The sequence below is a fragment of the Octopus sinensis genome, linkage group LG4 (assembly GCF_006345805.1).
Source record: "Octopus sinensis linkage group LG4, ASM634580v1, whole genome shotgun sequence".
NCBI classification, from domain to species: domain Eukaryota; kingdom Metazoa; phylum Mollusca; class Cephalopoda; order Octopoda; family Octopodidae; genus Octopus; species Octopus sinensis.
The window spans coordinates 35539859-35558264 of NC_043000.1; the positions used below are offsets into that span (position 1 = coordinate 35539859).

An 18406-nucleotide genomic window follows, 5' to 3' on the forward strand; every position below is an offset into this window, starting at 1 on the left:
AGGCGGTACCTTAAGTCCCCGGTCGTATAATACAGCAGGAACTTTTCACTAAGATCACCGGTGTCATTGACGAGCGGAGCAATATTATCAACAACATTGTCTTCTTAGTAATTAAACCGTAATTAATCTAATTATCTCATGTGGAGTAAATTATCTCATTATGAAGGTGAACATTAATGTGTGTGGCTAACATGGGGCGACCTGCATGTGTTGAAGGTCGGTGCCCCATCAATCTGATGCTTAAATATTCCAATTATGCAATCATCCTGAATCGTTTCTCATTTTACAGAACAAAACGGAATCGGTTTTTGTAGGAAAAGCGATCTGTTGCGAATAACTTTGCTCACCATTCTTCACTTTTCAGACGGACTTCACTATTTACACCACGAAATATTTATACATCCGTTACATTATACACTTTTCTATTATGTTAAACTATTCTGGTTGATGATGGTCACTCACACACACACACGGAAACAACACATCTATGTGCACACACGAATATATACAGACATATATTTACGCATATGAAAATATACATATGCCCACATATATACATGAACATATACACACTCAAGTACACACATGAATAGATGTATGCACACATAATGAATATATACAAATACACACATATATGTACATAGATGAGTATATCTACACATATCACTTATTCGACCCCTTATCCTCAATATCCGTGTACCTGTCTTCGATATTGATCTTATAATTTCATATCTTTTCTTCTTTTACAGTTGTATTCAGTGTTCCGTTATTACCCGTATTGTCCAAAACACACCCATTCCATCAGAACTAGTTACCTTATGGACGGCAAACATTAATCCCACCCACAATTCTTAATGTAGAAATAGAAGTGTTTTTATCCAAACGATATGTGAGCCACAGAGAGAAGACTCGATCAGCAACAAACATACTGGTAGTAAGTAAAAAATATATATATATCTATATTGCACATTTTCCACGCTTATTAACAAACTGCCTTGATATCCAAGACAAAGATATGAGCTCTGACATCATAATCACAGTCAATTGTCAGTTTTTAAGAATTCCTCAATAATTAAAATGGAAGATGTTAATTACTTGGACTCTTCTAACACAACTTTTGCTAATGAAATAATTTCAATAAGACACACAGACAGCGGCGAGGAACAATTTTTATGTAGTGGAACATTTACTGAAGAAAAATCATTACAGAGAAATATTCATGAATATCAGTGCGAGATTTGTAGGAAAACATTTTCTTCGGAAGACGAAGCGTTGATCCATAAAGAAATACACAAGAGGAGAAAACCGTTCCATTGCGAATTATGTGGAGAATCTTTTGTCTCAAACGGTAATTTAACAAAACACAAAAAAATCCACAGTGGGGAGAAACAGTTTCAGTGTGAGATCTGTAGAAAATCGTTCACTCAGAATTCGAACCTGGTGATCCACATTCGTAGTCATACAGGAGAAAGACCTTACCGTTGTGATATTTGTGGGAAGTCTTTCTCTGTTAATGCTAGTCTTGTAGTTCATAAAAGATTGCATACGGGAGAGAAACCGTTCCATTGTGAAATCTGTGGCAAGCTTTTCGTCTCGAATAGCCTCTTAACGAAACACACGGTCATTCACACGGGAGAGAAACAGTATCACTGTGAGGTGTGCGGTAAGTCGTTCATTAACAACTCTCATCTTGTTGTTCATAAACGAATTCATACTGGAGAGAAGCCGTACCATTGTGAAATTTGTGGCAAGTCTTTTGTTGAGAATTCCAAGCTGACTGTCCACAAGCGTAGCCATACTGGAGAAAAGCCTTATCACTGTGATATATGTGGGAAATGTTTCATTGAAAATTCCAAGCTGAAAGTCCACAAACGGAGTCACACAGGAGAGAAACCTTACCATTGTGGAATCTGTGGCAAACCATTCTCTGATAATTCTAGTCTTGTAGTTCACAAAAGTATTCATAGTGGAGAGAAACCATTCCAATGTGAAACGTGTGCCAAAGCCTTTATTACCAAAAGCCTCTTGACAAAACATCGAAGAATCCATACGGGAGAAAGACCTTACCGTTGTGAGATCTGTGGAAAGGCATTCTCTGATAATTCCAATCTTATAGTTCACAAGAGAATCCATACTGGGGAGAAGCCGTATCACTGTGAGATGTGTGGGAAGGAATTCGTCTACAACAGTCATTTTAAGCTGCACAAACAAATGCACTGTGAAGGGACGTCCTTTTAACTGGGAAAAGTGACAAAAAGATCTTGCAAACAAAACTTACCATCTGCCATTAAGTAAACATCGTGAGATCATCATCATCATCATGCATCCATTTCCCGTGCTGGCATAGGTTGGATGGTTTGACTGATGCTGGTGAAGCCAGGAGCCAAATATGTGGGGAATTATTTATCAGTAAGAGTCTTTTAAAAAGACACAAATGAACGCATACAGCAGGGAAGCCTATTAATTATGAAACATGCGAAATTTGTCTTTTTCAAAGAAAAGTATACATTGGGGGAACATCAAAGTGAAATGTGTTGGAAGTCTTTCTGTGTGAATTCTTATTTGGAGTTGTGTCTGAATGGGCCGTTGTTGAAGAGAAACCCTTTCACTGAAATATTTAACAATACACTTAAGTCAATGTCAAATGTAAAGAATTATTCAATTTGAAGTAAATTTACATTTGTAATTTGCGACAGAATGAAGTCTTGTGAAATATATTAGACATTATTCTCTGAGTTGTAATTTTGTTATCAATAAATACACCATAAAGGAAGATTTTATTCACTGTTATTTGTCATGGAAGTTTCTTACCCAAATCATAATCTCATTAATCAAGGCATGATTAATCACAAGAGTAAAACCTTTCAGATGCGAAACTTGTGGAAAGTGATTCTCTTTTAAAAGCCATGATGTTAAACATACGATACACAGGGTGTAATGTGTAAATTGTTGCCATTTTATATTTTTAATTTCGTATTTGCCCATTATTTGTTTTTGATTTTATTGGCTAGACAGTATAGTAGGGTCAGTTGGGCACCATCTGTGAGAAAAACAGCACCATGACATAATTCACTCTGCCAGAAATTTGGAGACGACATGCTGTACTGCTTGGCATTCATGCTGGAAGCTCTAATACGAACATTTCAGAGTGTTTGGGTGTCAGTCTGAGGACATGTACCGAGAGTGATAAAAATCAAACATCCAGTCAACATCATGGTGTTTGGTGTGATCGTTAGTGATGACAACATTATGCCTCCATTCATCTTCCCACACAGCTTTAGACTCAACAGAGGCCTACATCAAGTGCCTGGAGGAGGTAGTGCTGCCCTGGGTCAAAAGGGTCGCTGCTGGGAGACCCTATGTCTGGCAACAGGACTCTGTACCATGCCACACAAGCAGGAGAACCCAGGTATAGCTGTCGGACAATTTCTGCAACCACATCACCCCTAACATCTGGCCACTTAACTCCCCAGACTCCAACCCCCTTGGTTATTATGTATGAGGTACAGTTGAGCTTTTGACCAACAAAACTCCTTGTAACACCAAAGATGAACTGAAGGCAAGGATTATAGCAGCATTCACCAACTTAAACAAGGAGACCGTCCAGAATAGGTGCAGAAGATTCTGAAGTCCTCTGGAAGCTGTGGTTGATGCCAATGGCGATTTTATTGAATAAATTTACTCTTTAGAATTTCAAGATATTTTTATGTAATTTTGGTAAATATATCTGTCAAAATGAGATGTCAGTGTTATTTCCATTTTTGTGTAATTTAGACAACAATTTATTCACTGCACCCTGAATATACAGAAGGAAAATATTGATTTCAAATTTTGGCACCAGGCCAGGAAGTTTGGGGGAGAGGATAATTTGATTACATTAACCCCAGTGTTCAACTGGTACCTGTTTTATTGACCCCAAAAGGATGAAAGGTAAAGTCAACCTCAGCAGAATTTGAACTCAGAACATAAAGACAGACAAAATACCACTAAGAATTCTGCCTGGTACCCTAATGGTTCTGTCAGCTTATGACAGAAGGAAAATCACAAGATGATGAGTTTAAAACATTTCTTATGAATAAAAGAAATTATTGAGAAATTTATGTAAAATCATATCACCACAATTTCTGATAAAATGTATTTATGTAAATTAAAATGTTATAAATTTTTACATAAAATCTTGCAATTATTATTCACTAATGATATTTTGTGGACATTGAAATTTACCACTCAAAACAATAGTAATATTGTTTAATAATCGTTGTTGTGGCCAATAACAGTACCACCTAATTGGCACCCTTGCCAGTTGAACATTAAAAGCACCATTCAAGCATGACCGTTGCCAGGGCCACTGACTGGCTCCCATGCCTGTGGCACATAAAAAGCACCATTTGAGTGTGGTCATTGCCAGTGCTGCCGGGCTGACTCCTGTGCAGGTGGTACGTAAAAAGCACCATTTGAGCATGGCCAATGCCAGTACTGCCTGACTGGCCCTTGTGCCAGTGGCATGTAAAAGTACCCACTACACTCTCGAAGTGGTTGGTGTTAGGAAGGGCATCTAGCTGTAGAAACACTGCCAGATCAGATTGGGGCCTGGTGTAACCTTCTGGCTCGCCAACCCTCAGTCAAGCCGTCCAACCCATGCCAGCATGGAAAAACAGACGTTAAACAACAACAATAATGTTTCTGTGCATAACTTCCTCAAACCAAAAGATAGTGACACACATCTTGATACACCTGAGTCAGTTAACGCATTCCACTTGTTAGGTTTCAGTGAGCTTGCAGAATCGTTAGCACGCTGGACAAAATGATTAGCGGTATTTTGCCATAAAGGCAGCGAGCTGGCCGAAATGTTAGCACACTGGGTGAAATGCGTAGCCGTATTTTGTCTGCCGTTACATTCTGAGTTCAAATTCCGCCGAGGTCAACTTTGCCTTTCATCTTTTCGGGGTCGATAAATTAAGTACCAGTTACGCACTGGGGTCGATGTAATCGACTTAATCCCTTTGTCTGTCCTTGTTTGTCCTCTCTGTGTTTAGCCCCTTGTGGGTAGTAAAGAAATAGGTATTTCGTCTGTCTTTACGTTCTGAGTTCAAATTCCGCTGAGGTCGACTTTGCCTTTTATCCTTTCAGGGTTGATAAATTAAGTATCAGTTATGTACTGGGGTCAATCTAATTGACTGGCCCCCTCCCCCAAAATAAAGATGACAAACTCCATGTATGAAGCACTAGTGCTGGTACCACTTAAAAAACACCCAGTACACTGTAAAGTGGTTGGTGTTAGGAAAGGCATCCAGCCATAGAAACCATGCCAGAGCAGACAAATGGAGCCTGGTGCAGCTTGCCAGCTCCTGGCAAACCGTCCAACCCATGCCAGCAATGAAAACAGATGTTAAATGCTGGTGATAGTTCTGGTTACTCGTATTGTATCCTTTATATATCTATTTCTTTATTACCCACAAGGGGCTAAACATAGAGGGGACAAACATGGACAGACATAGGTATTAAGTCGATTACATCGACCCTAGTGCATAACTGGTACTTAATTTATCGACCCCGAAAGGATGAAAGGCAAAGTCGACCCCAGCGGAATTTGAACTCACAACGTAACGGCAGCCGAAATACCGCTAAGCATTTCGCCCGACGTGCTAACAATTCTGCCAGCTCGCCGCCTTATTATGTATCCTTTATATATCATCATCATCATGCATTCTCAATGGGGATTCCCATACTGACCCAGGTTGGACAGTTTTGACAGGATGCAATAGGTCTGAGCAATACATTTTGCTCCAATATCTCAGGTTTGCCATGGTTTCTATGGCTGGATGCCCTTCCCAACACCAGCCACTTTAGTGAGTGTCCTGTGTCCCTTTTTTTTTTTTTGCTTTTGTGGTCCCAGCACTATAGAGATTGTCATGTCCCCCAAAAAGGTTAAAGAATCCTCTCAACCCTGCTTTTTTTTTTACTTGATTCACCAACCACTTCACAGATTATTGTGGCCATTCCTTTCCTGGAACCAGAATCAAATAGGCTGGTGCACCCTTAGCAAGACCAAAGAATTCTTTCAATTCTCTTTTGCATAGCAAAATGCATCCAGTACAGTGTAAAGTGGTTTGCCAACCACTTTATGGTGCACTAGGTGCATTTTATCATGGTACCACCCTTTGTGAGGTTGCCTTAGGCGGAAAGGGGCTGAGTTTTAGTGAGGTATTAAAGTTTGATGGAAGAAACTGATTTCTTGTGAGTGGGTGAGTGCGGAGAGACTAACAGTGTTTGGAAAAGGAATAATAGAAGGGAGAGAGTAGTGAAGGACTGTGGGGTGCATTGAGAACAAAGAGATTCGGTGGTACCCTCACATCATGTTTTATTTGCGGGTGGAGCAGTTTGTGGAAGAGAGATAAAGATAATGGTGATGAAGGGCCAGGGTGTAATCTTGAGGTAATGTCTTAGAAGATTAGTACAAGAGCGTGGGTGAGAGAGGAATCATGAAGGATGGGCAAAGTTTGTAAATGTACATAATGGATAAAGGTGAAGGCGGTTGATAGCAAATATAAGTGGAGGTGTTGATGGTAAGAGATGGAGGGCAAAATGTGTAGCCGTATTTCGTCTGCCGTTATGTTCTGAGTTCAAATTCCGCCGAGGTCGACTTTGCCTTTCATCCTTTCAGGGTCGATAAATTAAGTACCAGTTACGCACTGGGGTCTATATAATCGACTTAATCCGTTTGTCCTCTATGTATGTAGCCCCTCGTGGGTAGTAAAGAAATAGGTAAGAGATAGAGGTCAGTGGGGAATGCTAGTTGTGCATGACACATGTAGTAATGGGTTCTGCTCTCATTAATTATGGTAGCAGAATAATTCAGCTGATAGAAGAGTTAGTGATGGAGTGAAAGCAGCAGATGTAGCCTTAACGAGGATTTATTGAGCAAGCGACTCAGGCATTTGCAAAGATTTTATACTTCCAACCTCCATCACTGTCACTGTTTCCATCATCAGTTTTTTGCGCGCACAGGTGGATGCATCATTTAAAGCACTGCATGTATACCAATCATCTTAGTCTTTTGTCATCTCCTCCATGAGGCTCAACATCTTGAGATCAGTCTTCACTACTCATCTTATGTCTTCCTGGATTTCCTTCTTCCACAGGTTCCACCCACAATAAGGGATCAGAACTACCTTTATACGGTTGTCCTCGTTCATGTGTATTCTCGGCATTCTACACATGAATGCTACATGAGAATGCTGAGGATGGCTCTGAACATTAATCAGTATACACTGAGGATGAAGAACTCAGAGCTGTTACGAGAGCCTCCCAAAAGTTGGCTAAAAAATAACACGGAGGAGACTGAGGTTAGCTGGACATGCTCACCATCATTCAGAGTTGACACTGCACTCAGTGTTCCTGTGGGAGCCCCTACATGGACGCACTAAAAAAGGGAGACCAAGGATGACATATGTTGATGCTGTAAGGACAGACACTGGTCTCTGGGAGACTCAGGACATGGCAGTGATGATGAGGGACAAGGACTGCTGGAGAGAACTCGTCCTTGGATCTCGGGAATTTTACCCACCCTAGACATTCACGTGTATCACATGACCACTGCAGTCTTCTCTCTTGCACACTACAAACGATTCCTTTTATGGTCAGCTTTTCTTTTAAAACATTTCCTCCGTCATTCATAATGACACTGACATTGCACTTACTGACTCCATTTCCTTCTAGTCTTTGCAGGTTTTCTACAGTCAAGGTCCCACACCTCACTACCATGATACAGTTTGTACACAAGCCTCATACAGTCTGCTTTCACTTTAAGAGAGAGAGCTTTTCGTTAGCAACAGAGGTGGTAGTTCTCTAAACTTTCTCCAGCTTGTTATCACTCTTAGTCACTACACCTTCACAACATCCTCATTTACTGCTTGTCAGGTCACCTAAGTAACAGAAGCAATCAACTACCAGAGATCTTTGTATAGTCTTAGGGTTTCTTGCTCCTATGCATCTGCCACTTATAAAATCTGCTTTCTGTGTTTATCTTCCCATGATTCCACTGCATCTCTTATTTTTGGAGTTTGCACTGGGGACACAGCATAGAATATCTACATAGCAAGCAAGGTCCTGTCAGTTTACTTACCTACCAATACTTTAGTCTTGGTAGATTAACTATGAAACCTTTTCATTCCACACCTGGAATTTCCAGAATACTACTACAGATTCAGCTATATTAATGGGGTTACCAGCAATTAGGAGTTCCCACAGGCATTTGGCCCTTAAACTCCCCTGTTATAGTCTTTTGGACTATGATAAACAGAAAGGGACTGAGTACTGATCACTCATGAATTTCTACCTTCACTCTAAATTTATTGCTGTACTCATTGCTGGCCCAATTCCAGACATTTTTGTTGATATCAATCCAGACAACTTCTGTGAAGTGCATATTCCAGAATGTGATAAAGAATTTTGAACGAAAAAAAACAAAACAATCCCGATGCTGAGGTAAGACAAATTGTATTTCATGTCCAGTCAAAATGTCACACCAGATGGATGCAGCGGATGAAGGTAGAGGTACAAGACATAATTCCAGAAACGATGATAGTTTTTTTTTTGTCTGATCCTTTTATACACAGAATTATCCCCACCATTCACCAATGGTCTGATTAAGGGTCAAAAATAAGATGGATAATAGGATTCTGATTTTCTCAAATCATAGTTAAGAATATTGGAACAACTTTATTTAGGAAACATATCATGGGATGTAGACATCAACTTCATACAGTAGAAAATGTTATGTTTTACTAGAGTTGGTGTCACCCAGGCAAAACAAAGAAAATTTCTGAATGCAAACTTTGTGGGTTTTGAGTATGTGTTTAAGGAAAATGGCCTGCATTTGTAAAGATATACAAATTTTGTCCAAACCACTTTAAATCGATTTATATCTTTGAAAAGAAAAGTTTAAAATAAGTTGAACAAATGGATGATGGCATAAACTCGGATACTGAAACAAAGGTGTTTACACCAGAGGTCAAGAGAGGAAAAAGAAAACAGAAGCATTTCAAGTTTAAGTTAAATGTCAGTTTGGATATGTAGTTGGATACTGACAGTTAGGTTAGCTAAATTTCAAGGAAATTTTCAAAAATTATTGGTCAAGCTAAATTTCTCAAAAGTTGTTTGCACCCTTTCCATTTTAAAGGTTAATGGTTCCAGATTTGGGTTTTATTTAAGACATTATAAAAACAGACACTCAGTAGAAAATTACACTGGGGGTGGTGGTGAATTGGGATAAAATCCAGTCTTGCTGGAACTGAAGTATTAAATACTAACAGCACAACTTTGCCTGACACCAAACATACCAAAGTACTACAAGAAAGTAAGACCAGAATTAAACTGGAAAAAAAAACACATCCATCACGTTTTAAATCCTGTAAACTATTTAATTAATAGTTATCTTTTATTGTTTACTTGTTTCAGTCATTAAACTGCAGCCATGCTGGAGCAACAGCTTGAAGAATTTTTCGTCGAGTGAATAAATCCCAGTACTTTTTTAAGTCTGATATTTTCTGTATCTGCCTCTTTTGCTGAACTTTTAAACAATAGGGATGGAAACAAACCAACACCAGTTGTCAAGCAGTGTGTGGGGGGGGGGACAAACACAGGTGCACGACAAGCTTCTTTCAGTTTCCGTCTATCAAATCCACTCGCAAGGCTTTGGTCAGCTCAAAGATATAGTAGACACTTGCCTAAGGTATCATATAGTGGGACTGAACCAGGAACCATGTGGTCAAGAAACAATTTCTTACCACCCAACCATGACTGCACCTTATGAAAAAGACAAACAAACTTAGCCTACTGCTGCTGTACAAAACCCAGAAAGGATTTGTTTCTGCCGCTAAATTTCTTCAGATCTATATCCACCCTAAATAATCTATCCTTCCCTTATTAGTAAGGATAGAATTTTATAAATTTTGATATTCGTGATACTTAAGAAACCATTACCATTAATACCATGTTCATTTGTTAAGACAGACAAGAATGGCTTTTGGCACCAGAAGTGCAAGTGCCATTATCAGTGTGCAAAAGCAAAGCAACTTCAACAATAAAGTAAGCTATTAACTGTCCTCACAAATGAACATGGTATTAATGATAATGGTTTTTTAAGTACCACGAAGATCAAAATTTATAAAATTCTATCCTTGCTAATAAGTGAAGGAATTACACCTGTTTTCACGTGTAATTACTGAGGTGTAACAATTCAGACAAAGGAATTTTTACCTGCAACAAAATACTTTGATAGCACATAAAAAGCACCATTCGAACATGGTCGGTGCCAGTGCCAGCCGACTGGTCCTGTGCCAAAGCACCATTCGAGCGTGGTCGTTGCCAGTGCCGCCTGACTGGCTACCATGTTGATGGCAGATAGAGAACATCCACTACACCTCAGAGTGGTTGGTATTAGGAAGGGCATCCGGCTGTAGAAACTCTGCCAAATCAAGATTGGAGCCTGGTGCAGCCTACTGGCTTGCCAACCCTCAGTCAAACCATCCAACCCATGCCAGCATGGAAAGCAGATGTTAAACAATGATGATGAACCTTCCATTTCAAAGGAAAGCATTCAAATCAAAATATGGTCCAGAAAATCACATCAGATGATTTTCCTTCCTCTAACAAAATAGAAATGGTATCATTTTTGGGGATTGGTAAACTTCTATGGCTGATATTTACCCAAATAATCTGAAATGTTCAAACCATTTATGATTTTGCATAAGAAAAATATCAAATTTGCTTTGATAAATGTTTAGACAATGATATTTGAGAACTTCAAAAATGCACTTGCTAAAAATCTTGTGAAGATTATCTGATGCTAATAGAGACATCAACAAAAGAAAAAAACCAACTTATCAGCTTTACTTTTGTCAATGTGCCAGCCATGTATGAGGTTTGAAGACCATCTGCACACCACATAGAATCATAGAGAAATCCTTGCCATATGTTAATGGATCTTAGAATTGCAACTTATGCATAGCTGAAAGATCACATATTCCTTTTAGATCTAAGAGTTCCTGATCTGAAATTTATAGCAAATGTAAACATACAGACAAACTTCTCTTTAGGTGAATGGAGAACACTGCCCTCTCCAAACTAAGTTGCTGTCTCACAGACTTTGGACCCCTCTGTTGAATTATTCTGAAAATAGCTTATGGCTTTACAGTCAAAGGGGACATAACTCTAATTTTCTTTTCTTTTTCCATCCTTAAACTTTTTGCATCTAATTTGTTTTTTTCTCTTTTCTTTTGTAACGACATCCTGATTTGTAAATTGAACAAACTCTGTGCTCAGAGCCTGAAGATTGCTTGGAGATACAATTAGTAGCTCGTATCTTTATACTGTGTACATTAAACGATATCTCTCAATGCATGGAGCACTTTTTCATGTTATTCTTATCTTAACAGAACTGTAAACTATATATGATATAACATACACATAACCTATTATATGATATGATGGAATAATTTCTTTTCAGGGTTTTGTATTTAAATGAATCATAATAACTGTACACTCATGTTATTTCTGATTTATGAGAATACATTTCCTTGCTATTTACCCAGAATGTCGAATAGATCAAGAGTATCTTTTCTATCTTATGGAAACATGCAAGATGGACAAAGAGAATTCAGAATAAATGTATTTATTAAAACTATCACAGTAAAAGATAATCTCACAAATGTGGACATAGTTATCACTATAAAGAATACAGTTTCTCAGGTGGTTATCAGACTCTTTATATTTTCTTTCCTCTGTGAATATATTTGTGGTGATATAAAATATTTTCTTATACAGTTATGCATTTGTGTAGATACAAACATATGGAGTTTTAAGATGTTTCTGAGAGAGTGATTTAGCAGAGATATCAGTTGTATAGTCGGTCCCGTGCATGAATACGTTTGTGGGTGTTTAAGGTATTTCCATGGGAGAACGAATTACCACAGACATCACAGTGATATGGTTTGTCACCTGTATGAATGCGCTTGTGAGTAGTTAAATTACTCTTGGCAGAAAACGATTTACCGCAGATATCACAGTGATATGGTTTCTCTCCTGTATGAATGTATTTATGAGCAGTTAGGTAATCATTTCGAGAAAACGATTTACCACAGATATCACAGTGATATGGCTTCTCTCCAGTGTGAATATGTTTGTGAGTGTTTAAGTTACAACTCTGAGAGAATGATTTGCCACAGATGTCACAATTATATGGTTTCACTCCTGTATGAATATGTCGGTGAGAAGTTAGGTTACAACTCTGAGAGAAGGACTTGCCACAGATATCACAGTGATATGGTTTCTCTCCTGTATGAATATATTTATGAGTGGCTAAGGTACTTCCAACAGTGAATGATTTACCACAGATATCACAGTGATATGGTTTTTCTCTTGTATGAATATGTCTATGGTTATTTAGATTACCACTTTGAGAAAATGATTTACCACAGATATCACATTGATATGGCTTCTCCCCTGTATGAATATATTTGTGAGTCGTTAATTGGCCTCTTGTAGCAAAGGATTTTCCACAGACAGCACAATGATGGGGCATCTCCCCTGTATGAATGCCTTTGTGAGTAGCTAGGTTGCTTCTTGAAGAAAATGATTTACCACAGATATCACAGTGATATGGTTTCTCTCCTGTGTGAATACGTTTGTGAGTTTTTAGTACACTTAACTGCGAGAATGATTTACCACAGATATCGCAGTGGTATGGCTTCTCTCCCGTGTGAATGCGTTTGTGTGAAGTTAAGAACCTTCCTTCAGAGAAATATTTGCCACAGATATCACAGTGATATGGTTTTTCTCCTGTGTGAATACGTTTATGTAGAGTTAAGTTACCATTCCGTGAGATTGATTTACCACAGATATCACAGTGATAGGCCTTCTCTCTTATATGAATACGTTTGTGAGTAATTAAGTTACCTTTTTCAGAGAATGATTCCTTGCAGATATCACAGTGATATGAGGTTTCCTTTTTCTCTTTCTGCATCTCATTAGAAAAACCAATCATTTCAGACTCTGTCTTCTCATTTAACTTGGTTTTCACAAAATTCATTTCCCATAATTTTTCTTCTCTCACCATTATACAAACCTTTTTTTGTTTTTGCCTTTCTATTTTATTCCAAGTAAATATTTCTACTGCTAAAGTTCCATCAACTATGGCCTTTTTTTAAAATCTAAAGATGTTGCAAACCATTGTAAATGTGTCCGAGTTTAACTGGAATGCAAAGTCATCTTGTAAACACCCCAGATAATGGAGTAGAGAAATTATTCTGTTAATCTCAATTCAGAGGAAATGTAACACAAGAATTCTTTTACGGATTTACATAAACAGGATTATATCGCTTCTGTAGAACATCTTCAGTCTTTACTGCCAACAGTGTCTGATAGTCTGAAATAATATAAAAAGATGGTTGAGAAGACATTGAAAACGTAGGGAGTCAACAAAGACAATTTTAGTACATTTCCCTATTGATAAATTGTAGATATTAACTTTCACCTGAAACATTTAACTTAAATTACATCAGACAAACTCCGTGTGAAGCCTCCTTATGTACAAATTACATCTTCAGATTGTGTAACATATTTCATAGAACAGTGGACAATAACATTCTCTTTCCAGAAATGTTTTTCATCTTTGGTACCATACAACTGCTGTACTCCCCTATGGGCAATGTCGCACATATATCCCATACCCTCCCAAACAGTACCCCACCCCACCAAATTACTTCCATTCCTTATCATCCCTACCCACCCCATTTCAACCATCACCTCCTTTCTGTAGCTTCAGTCACTGCTCTTTTCTCCCTTTGCTACACTCCATCCTAAACACCACTATTACCTGCTATCATTCTCAATACCCTCACACATCCACCCTCATAACCCACCTACTGTAGACCCTTATGTATCCCTATCTCTCCCTCTTCACAGTTCCTTAAGTTCATCTCCTTTATAAGGTTCAGCATCTTGAGATCAGCCTTCAATACTTCATGGAGTACAGACGAGAGAAAGGGAAATGATGTGAAGAGTGGGGAAGAGGAAGAGGTGCTCAATGGCAAGGGTAGAGTGTATATAGACAAGAGTGTATATAGGAGTGTATATAGACAAGGGTGGATGAGGGTTGGTTGATATGAGATGGTGTTCAATAGTGACATGGGATGATATTGAGAATGTGAAGTGGGTGATATGGGGAGGTGGCTCCAGGGAGAGGGGAAACTGGGAGCACGAAAGTGTTGGGGATGAAATTATGTGCAGCTCTGCTCTTATATAAATATCAACACAACAGTTGAGATAATGCTGTAGTTAAAGGTGTTATGGAAAGATGGGAACAGCTTGAATGCAGGGGACAAAAATGATATGCTTTTAGGACCTCACTTTTGTTGAGGTGTGTTGGTCTTACTGAGCACAGCAAATCACTAGTTATTTCGGTCCTTTGTCATCTCTAAGAAGCACAATGACTTGAGGTAGGTCTTCACTACTTTGTCCCCGTGCCTTTCTGGGTCTTTTCCACAGGTCCCATCATATGTGCTGATTGGCACTTCCTTACACACCTGTCCTCATCCATACGCATCACATGACCATACCAGTGTAGTGTCCTTTCTTGCACACTACACCTGATGCCTCACAACACATTTGCACTTTGCCATACATGCACACTGACGCTGCACATCCAGTGGAACATGCAAGCTTCATTCCCTTGCATATCCCCTACATTCATGGCTTGCATTTTACAACCATGTAGCATCACTGTTTGTACACAAACACATTTGTGCAATTTCCTGTTCACTCTGAGAAAGGGACCATTTATTACTTGCAGTGGTAACAGCACTGAACTTTCTCCATCCAGTTCTTATTCTAAGTACTGTTTTCAAAACATGATCCAAACAATTTTGTTGCATCTCTAAGATGCGGCCAAACTTTTTGTCAGGTTGCAATTTCAAACGATGAAAATTTTGACACCATATCACAAATAAATAAAAGTTAAGTTGACCGTCTTCGAGTGTTTCTGAATGGCTACGTCTACCACGGAACAATTGCTTTACTTTCAGCACACAATCTCAACTCAAGACACTTGCTATGCAAGTACATCTCCATTACATATCGTATCATACATCATATCATATACATAAACACACATCTTTCAGTTTCTGTCTATCAAACCATTAAATATGGTTTCTGATTACAAATATCTTGGGTCATACATATCATCATCTGAAAAAGATTTTCTAACTAGAAAGGGTATGGCCTGGTCAGCCTGTGATGATATGCATAAGATCTGGTCATCAAATCTAAGTAGAAATTTCAAACTTAAAATCTTCAAAGCCACAGTCAAGCCAATTCTACTATATGGCTCAGAAACCTGGACGTTATCAAAGAAGCTTGAGAGGCGGTTGGATGGAACTTACACTCGCCTCCTTATGAGAGCTCAAAATCTCTCGTGAAAGCATCATCCAACCAAAGTACAAATATATGGGAAATTACCACCTGTATCATCTCTTGTGAAAGGTAGAAGAGTCCAGTTTGCTGGACATTGTTGTAGAGCTGAAAACGAGGTAATTTCTACTCTTCTCCTCTGGAAGTCATCTGCTCACGATACCAGAGGGCGCACACTCTCCTACCCTGATGTAATCTCCAGGGATACAGGCACCCAGCAACAGGACCTCCGTAATGCTATGATGGACCGTGAAGTCTGGCGTAACATAGTAAATTCCATTGTCTCGACCACGGTCGAACAATGATGATGATGATGATGATCAAACCAACTTAAGTTTTGGTCTGGTCGGTACGGGGCATTAGTTGAAGACACTGACCCAGTGCCGAGCAATAGAAATGAATTGAAAACAATGTGGTTGGGAAGCAAACCACACAGCCATGCTTGCACCTATACGTCTAAGGAGTTGCCAAAGCAATAATAGACGTAAATCCAATGGCAACTTCATGGCCAGCCATAACCAGATATATACGTGTGTTTACATGTGGGTATATATGTGTGTGTGTGTGTGTAGTCAATCACCACACACACAGAAGCACAGTCAAATGTACATATGGAATAGACACACGCCAATTCAAATATCCACAGAGCGCAAGAGCTGTCTTATTCTAGACAAGCGTAAAAAATACAAAAATGAATCACTCGCACACAGACATTATATGCAAGTGCCGCGCCCCATCCTTACAGGACATGTAACACACATTTACTACTGCATGAATAAGCAACGAAGAGCCAGAAGTCGAGTTTACATGGAGAAGTAAAGAGCGCGTAAACGGCAAATTAGGTTTAAGAAATATTGTCATTGTCTTTCTTTTGGTATTAAAGATGCAGCGAATAACAGAAATCGAAGTATCTAAAAGAACACTAAACAATGAAAGTATAAAGACATCCTTTGTTTTCTACAGATTCTTTCGTTAATCTCCAAAGAAAGAGACCCAATTAAAATGACACGTAACACAAACACCAGCTTGTCCCAAAATATATAATAAAGTAGTCAAAACAGACGATTTCGAAGCTACATGGGGACTTTTAGAGTTTACCACAAACCTTGATTTATATTTTCATGTTAATAAAATACAGAATGCCGTACCTGTTTCTTCCTGATGCTTTTAATTACTGTTAATTGCCTTTTTAATTCCATTTCCAAGACATACAAAGAACGGAACCAGATAACAGGGGAGGTAATCACGTAGTTTTTAACTGACTAAATTTATTCCGTGGGACTTTGTATGTTTCATGTTCTAAAAGAAATATGTTTCATAATGTTGTATTAGAAAAGATGTATATTTCATCATTCTCTACGTAAACTATTCTCATCACCATCATTATCATCACTTCTACTCTTATATTCAACATCATTATTATCATTAGCACGGTCTTCTTTATTTCGTTAACATAAAAAAAGTATCTCCTTCACAATGGTGTTAATACTTGTGACATTACTAAGTTAAGGGTAGAATTATGTTGTGAAAATATTTGCATTGTTATTTGTTAATTATTGATGAAGATCCTTAAATTATTTATCAGGAAAGGAGAAATAAATTTTTCAACTAGTGGCATTGGAGGATAGTTGCACCGCTGACATTCAATGTCCCGTCTTACTATATCAAATTCATTATCAGGATACTTGGCTATTCCTGTGACTCTCACACGCCATCAACTGCAGTAAGACTGCGAACGTTTTGGGTTGTCTCAAATATATTCAAAGAAGCACACCAATTGTTCTCTTGTGCCATGTTTACAGAGGTTACAAATCTGGAAAAGAAAAGAAAAAACTTTTTCAGAATGTCAGTTTCCCACTTTCATCCTGAGATCATAACTCAAAGACATAGTGTGTTGGTCTGGTCGAATGGGTCTAGATCAGTGGTTACCAAAGTGGATGGTAGAAAGTTCCGGGGTTGGGGAGGATTGAAGAAAAAATGGGGAAATGATAGAGTGGCCAAAAAGGAGACGATGGATGACAATGCCCCTCTATATTTTTCAATGGTACACTCAACTATATAAAATAGTGTTTAAAAATAGATCCGAAAACCCTTTTTTAAAGAAACTACTTTCAAACAAGAACAGAGAACAAAAATAAATTTTAAAAATCCAAAAGTTTGCTGATGAAGCTGGTTATATTCCCGAGAGAATTCGCTAGAAGGATAAAAACATGACGTTGAACAAAAACAACCATAACGACAAGATGAAGAGCTGCGAAATGAAAAGAACGAACGTGTGTGTGTGCGTGTTACGATAAGGAAAACTGATAACTAAGTGTATATATATATATATGTACTTAGGACAATCAAACTTAGTTTACAGTTAGATTAGTCCCCCCCACCTCACCCTCGCCAAGCAATAAAAGTATGTTTCTTGCTTATGTTTGTTTCGTCGAAGATTAACGTTTGGTTTCAACCTGATGTCGAGAAGCTGATGGCGCGTTGCACAATGTTCATCCATCGCGTTAAAATATGGAAGCAACGTAGTTACAAGTGGGATGTAAATCTGGACTTTCATGTTGTAAAAACAACAAAATAATGGGTTGGCTAGGTTAAGTTTTATTTGTGAAATACAATTGCTTTGAATTTGCAGTAGAAAGAGGTCGATGTTTGGGGTGGGAGAGCTAGAAGTGTGATTTGGGTGCCAAGGGGTCGGCAGTCCGAAAAAGATTGGCAACCACTGATCTAGATTAATTTGCATGAAATTTAACTACCTGCTGTCCCATTTTAAAACCAATTCCGAAGTGTGTTTGATAAACATTTATTCATATATGTGTACATCATAATATTTGCACAATTCTACAGATGCTTGCTGGGGCTGTAGTCTGCTAGTTGTAAATGGAGTTCATGGTTGAATTAATAACAGATAAGAATGGTTTCGTATAAACGGTGGGAAAAT

The 18406-nt window shown here is 38.4% G+C and overlaps 3 protein-coding genes across 3 annotated transcripts in view; 2 read left to right on the forward strand and 1 right to left on the reverse strand.

Annotated features, from left to right (window-relative positions):
- Positions 1-67: 67 nt before the first annotated feature.
- Positions 68-18406, forward strand: part of LOC115210818 (transmembrane protein 187) — a 31714-nt gene continuing 13375 nt past the window's right edge. Inside the window, exons 1-2 of the mRNA XM_036501972.1 lie at positions 68-216; positions 750-934. The gene's annotated coding sequence lies outside the window, so the exon portion shown is untranslated. The remainder of the gene's footprint in view (positions 217-749; positions 935-18406) is intronic.
- LOC115210971 (zinc finger protein 239-like) lies at positions 1078-2238 on the forward strand. The gene has a single exon (XM_029779797.2). The coding sequence runs from the start codon at positions 1078-1080 to the stop codon at positions 2236-2238; it is 1161 nt and encodes a 386-aa protein (XP_029635657.1).
- On the reverse strand, positions 11955-16702 carry LOC115210868 (zinc finger protein 85-like). The gene is made up of 3 exons (XM_036501974.1): positions 16617-16702; positions 12457-13426; positions 11955-12034 (listed from the first exon to the last, which is right to left on the reverse strand). The coding sequence occupies exons 2-3, from the start codon at positions 13115-13117 to the stop codon at positions 12030-12032; spliced, it is 666 nt and encodes a 221-aa protein (XP_036357867.1). The 5' UTR covers positions 13118-13426; positions 16617-16702; the 3' UTR covers positions 11955-12029.

Bases quoted from the DNA above. Each gene is read 5' to 3' on its own strand.
- LOC115210971 (XM_029779797.2), top strand. From the start codon at position 1,078: ATGGAAGATGTTAATTACTTGGACTCTTCTAACACAACTTTTGCTAAT.
- LOC115210868 (XM_036501974.1), bottom strand. From the start codon at position 13,117: ATGGTGAGAGAAGAAAAATTATGGGAAATGAATTTTGTGAAAACCAAG.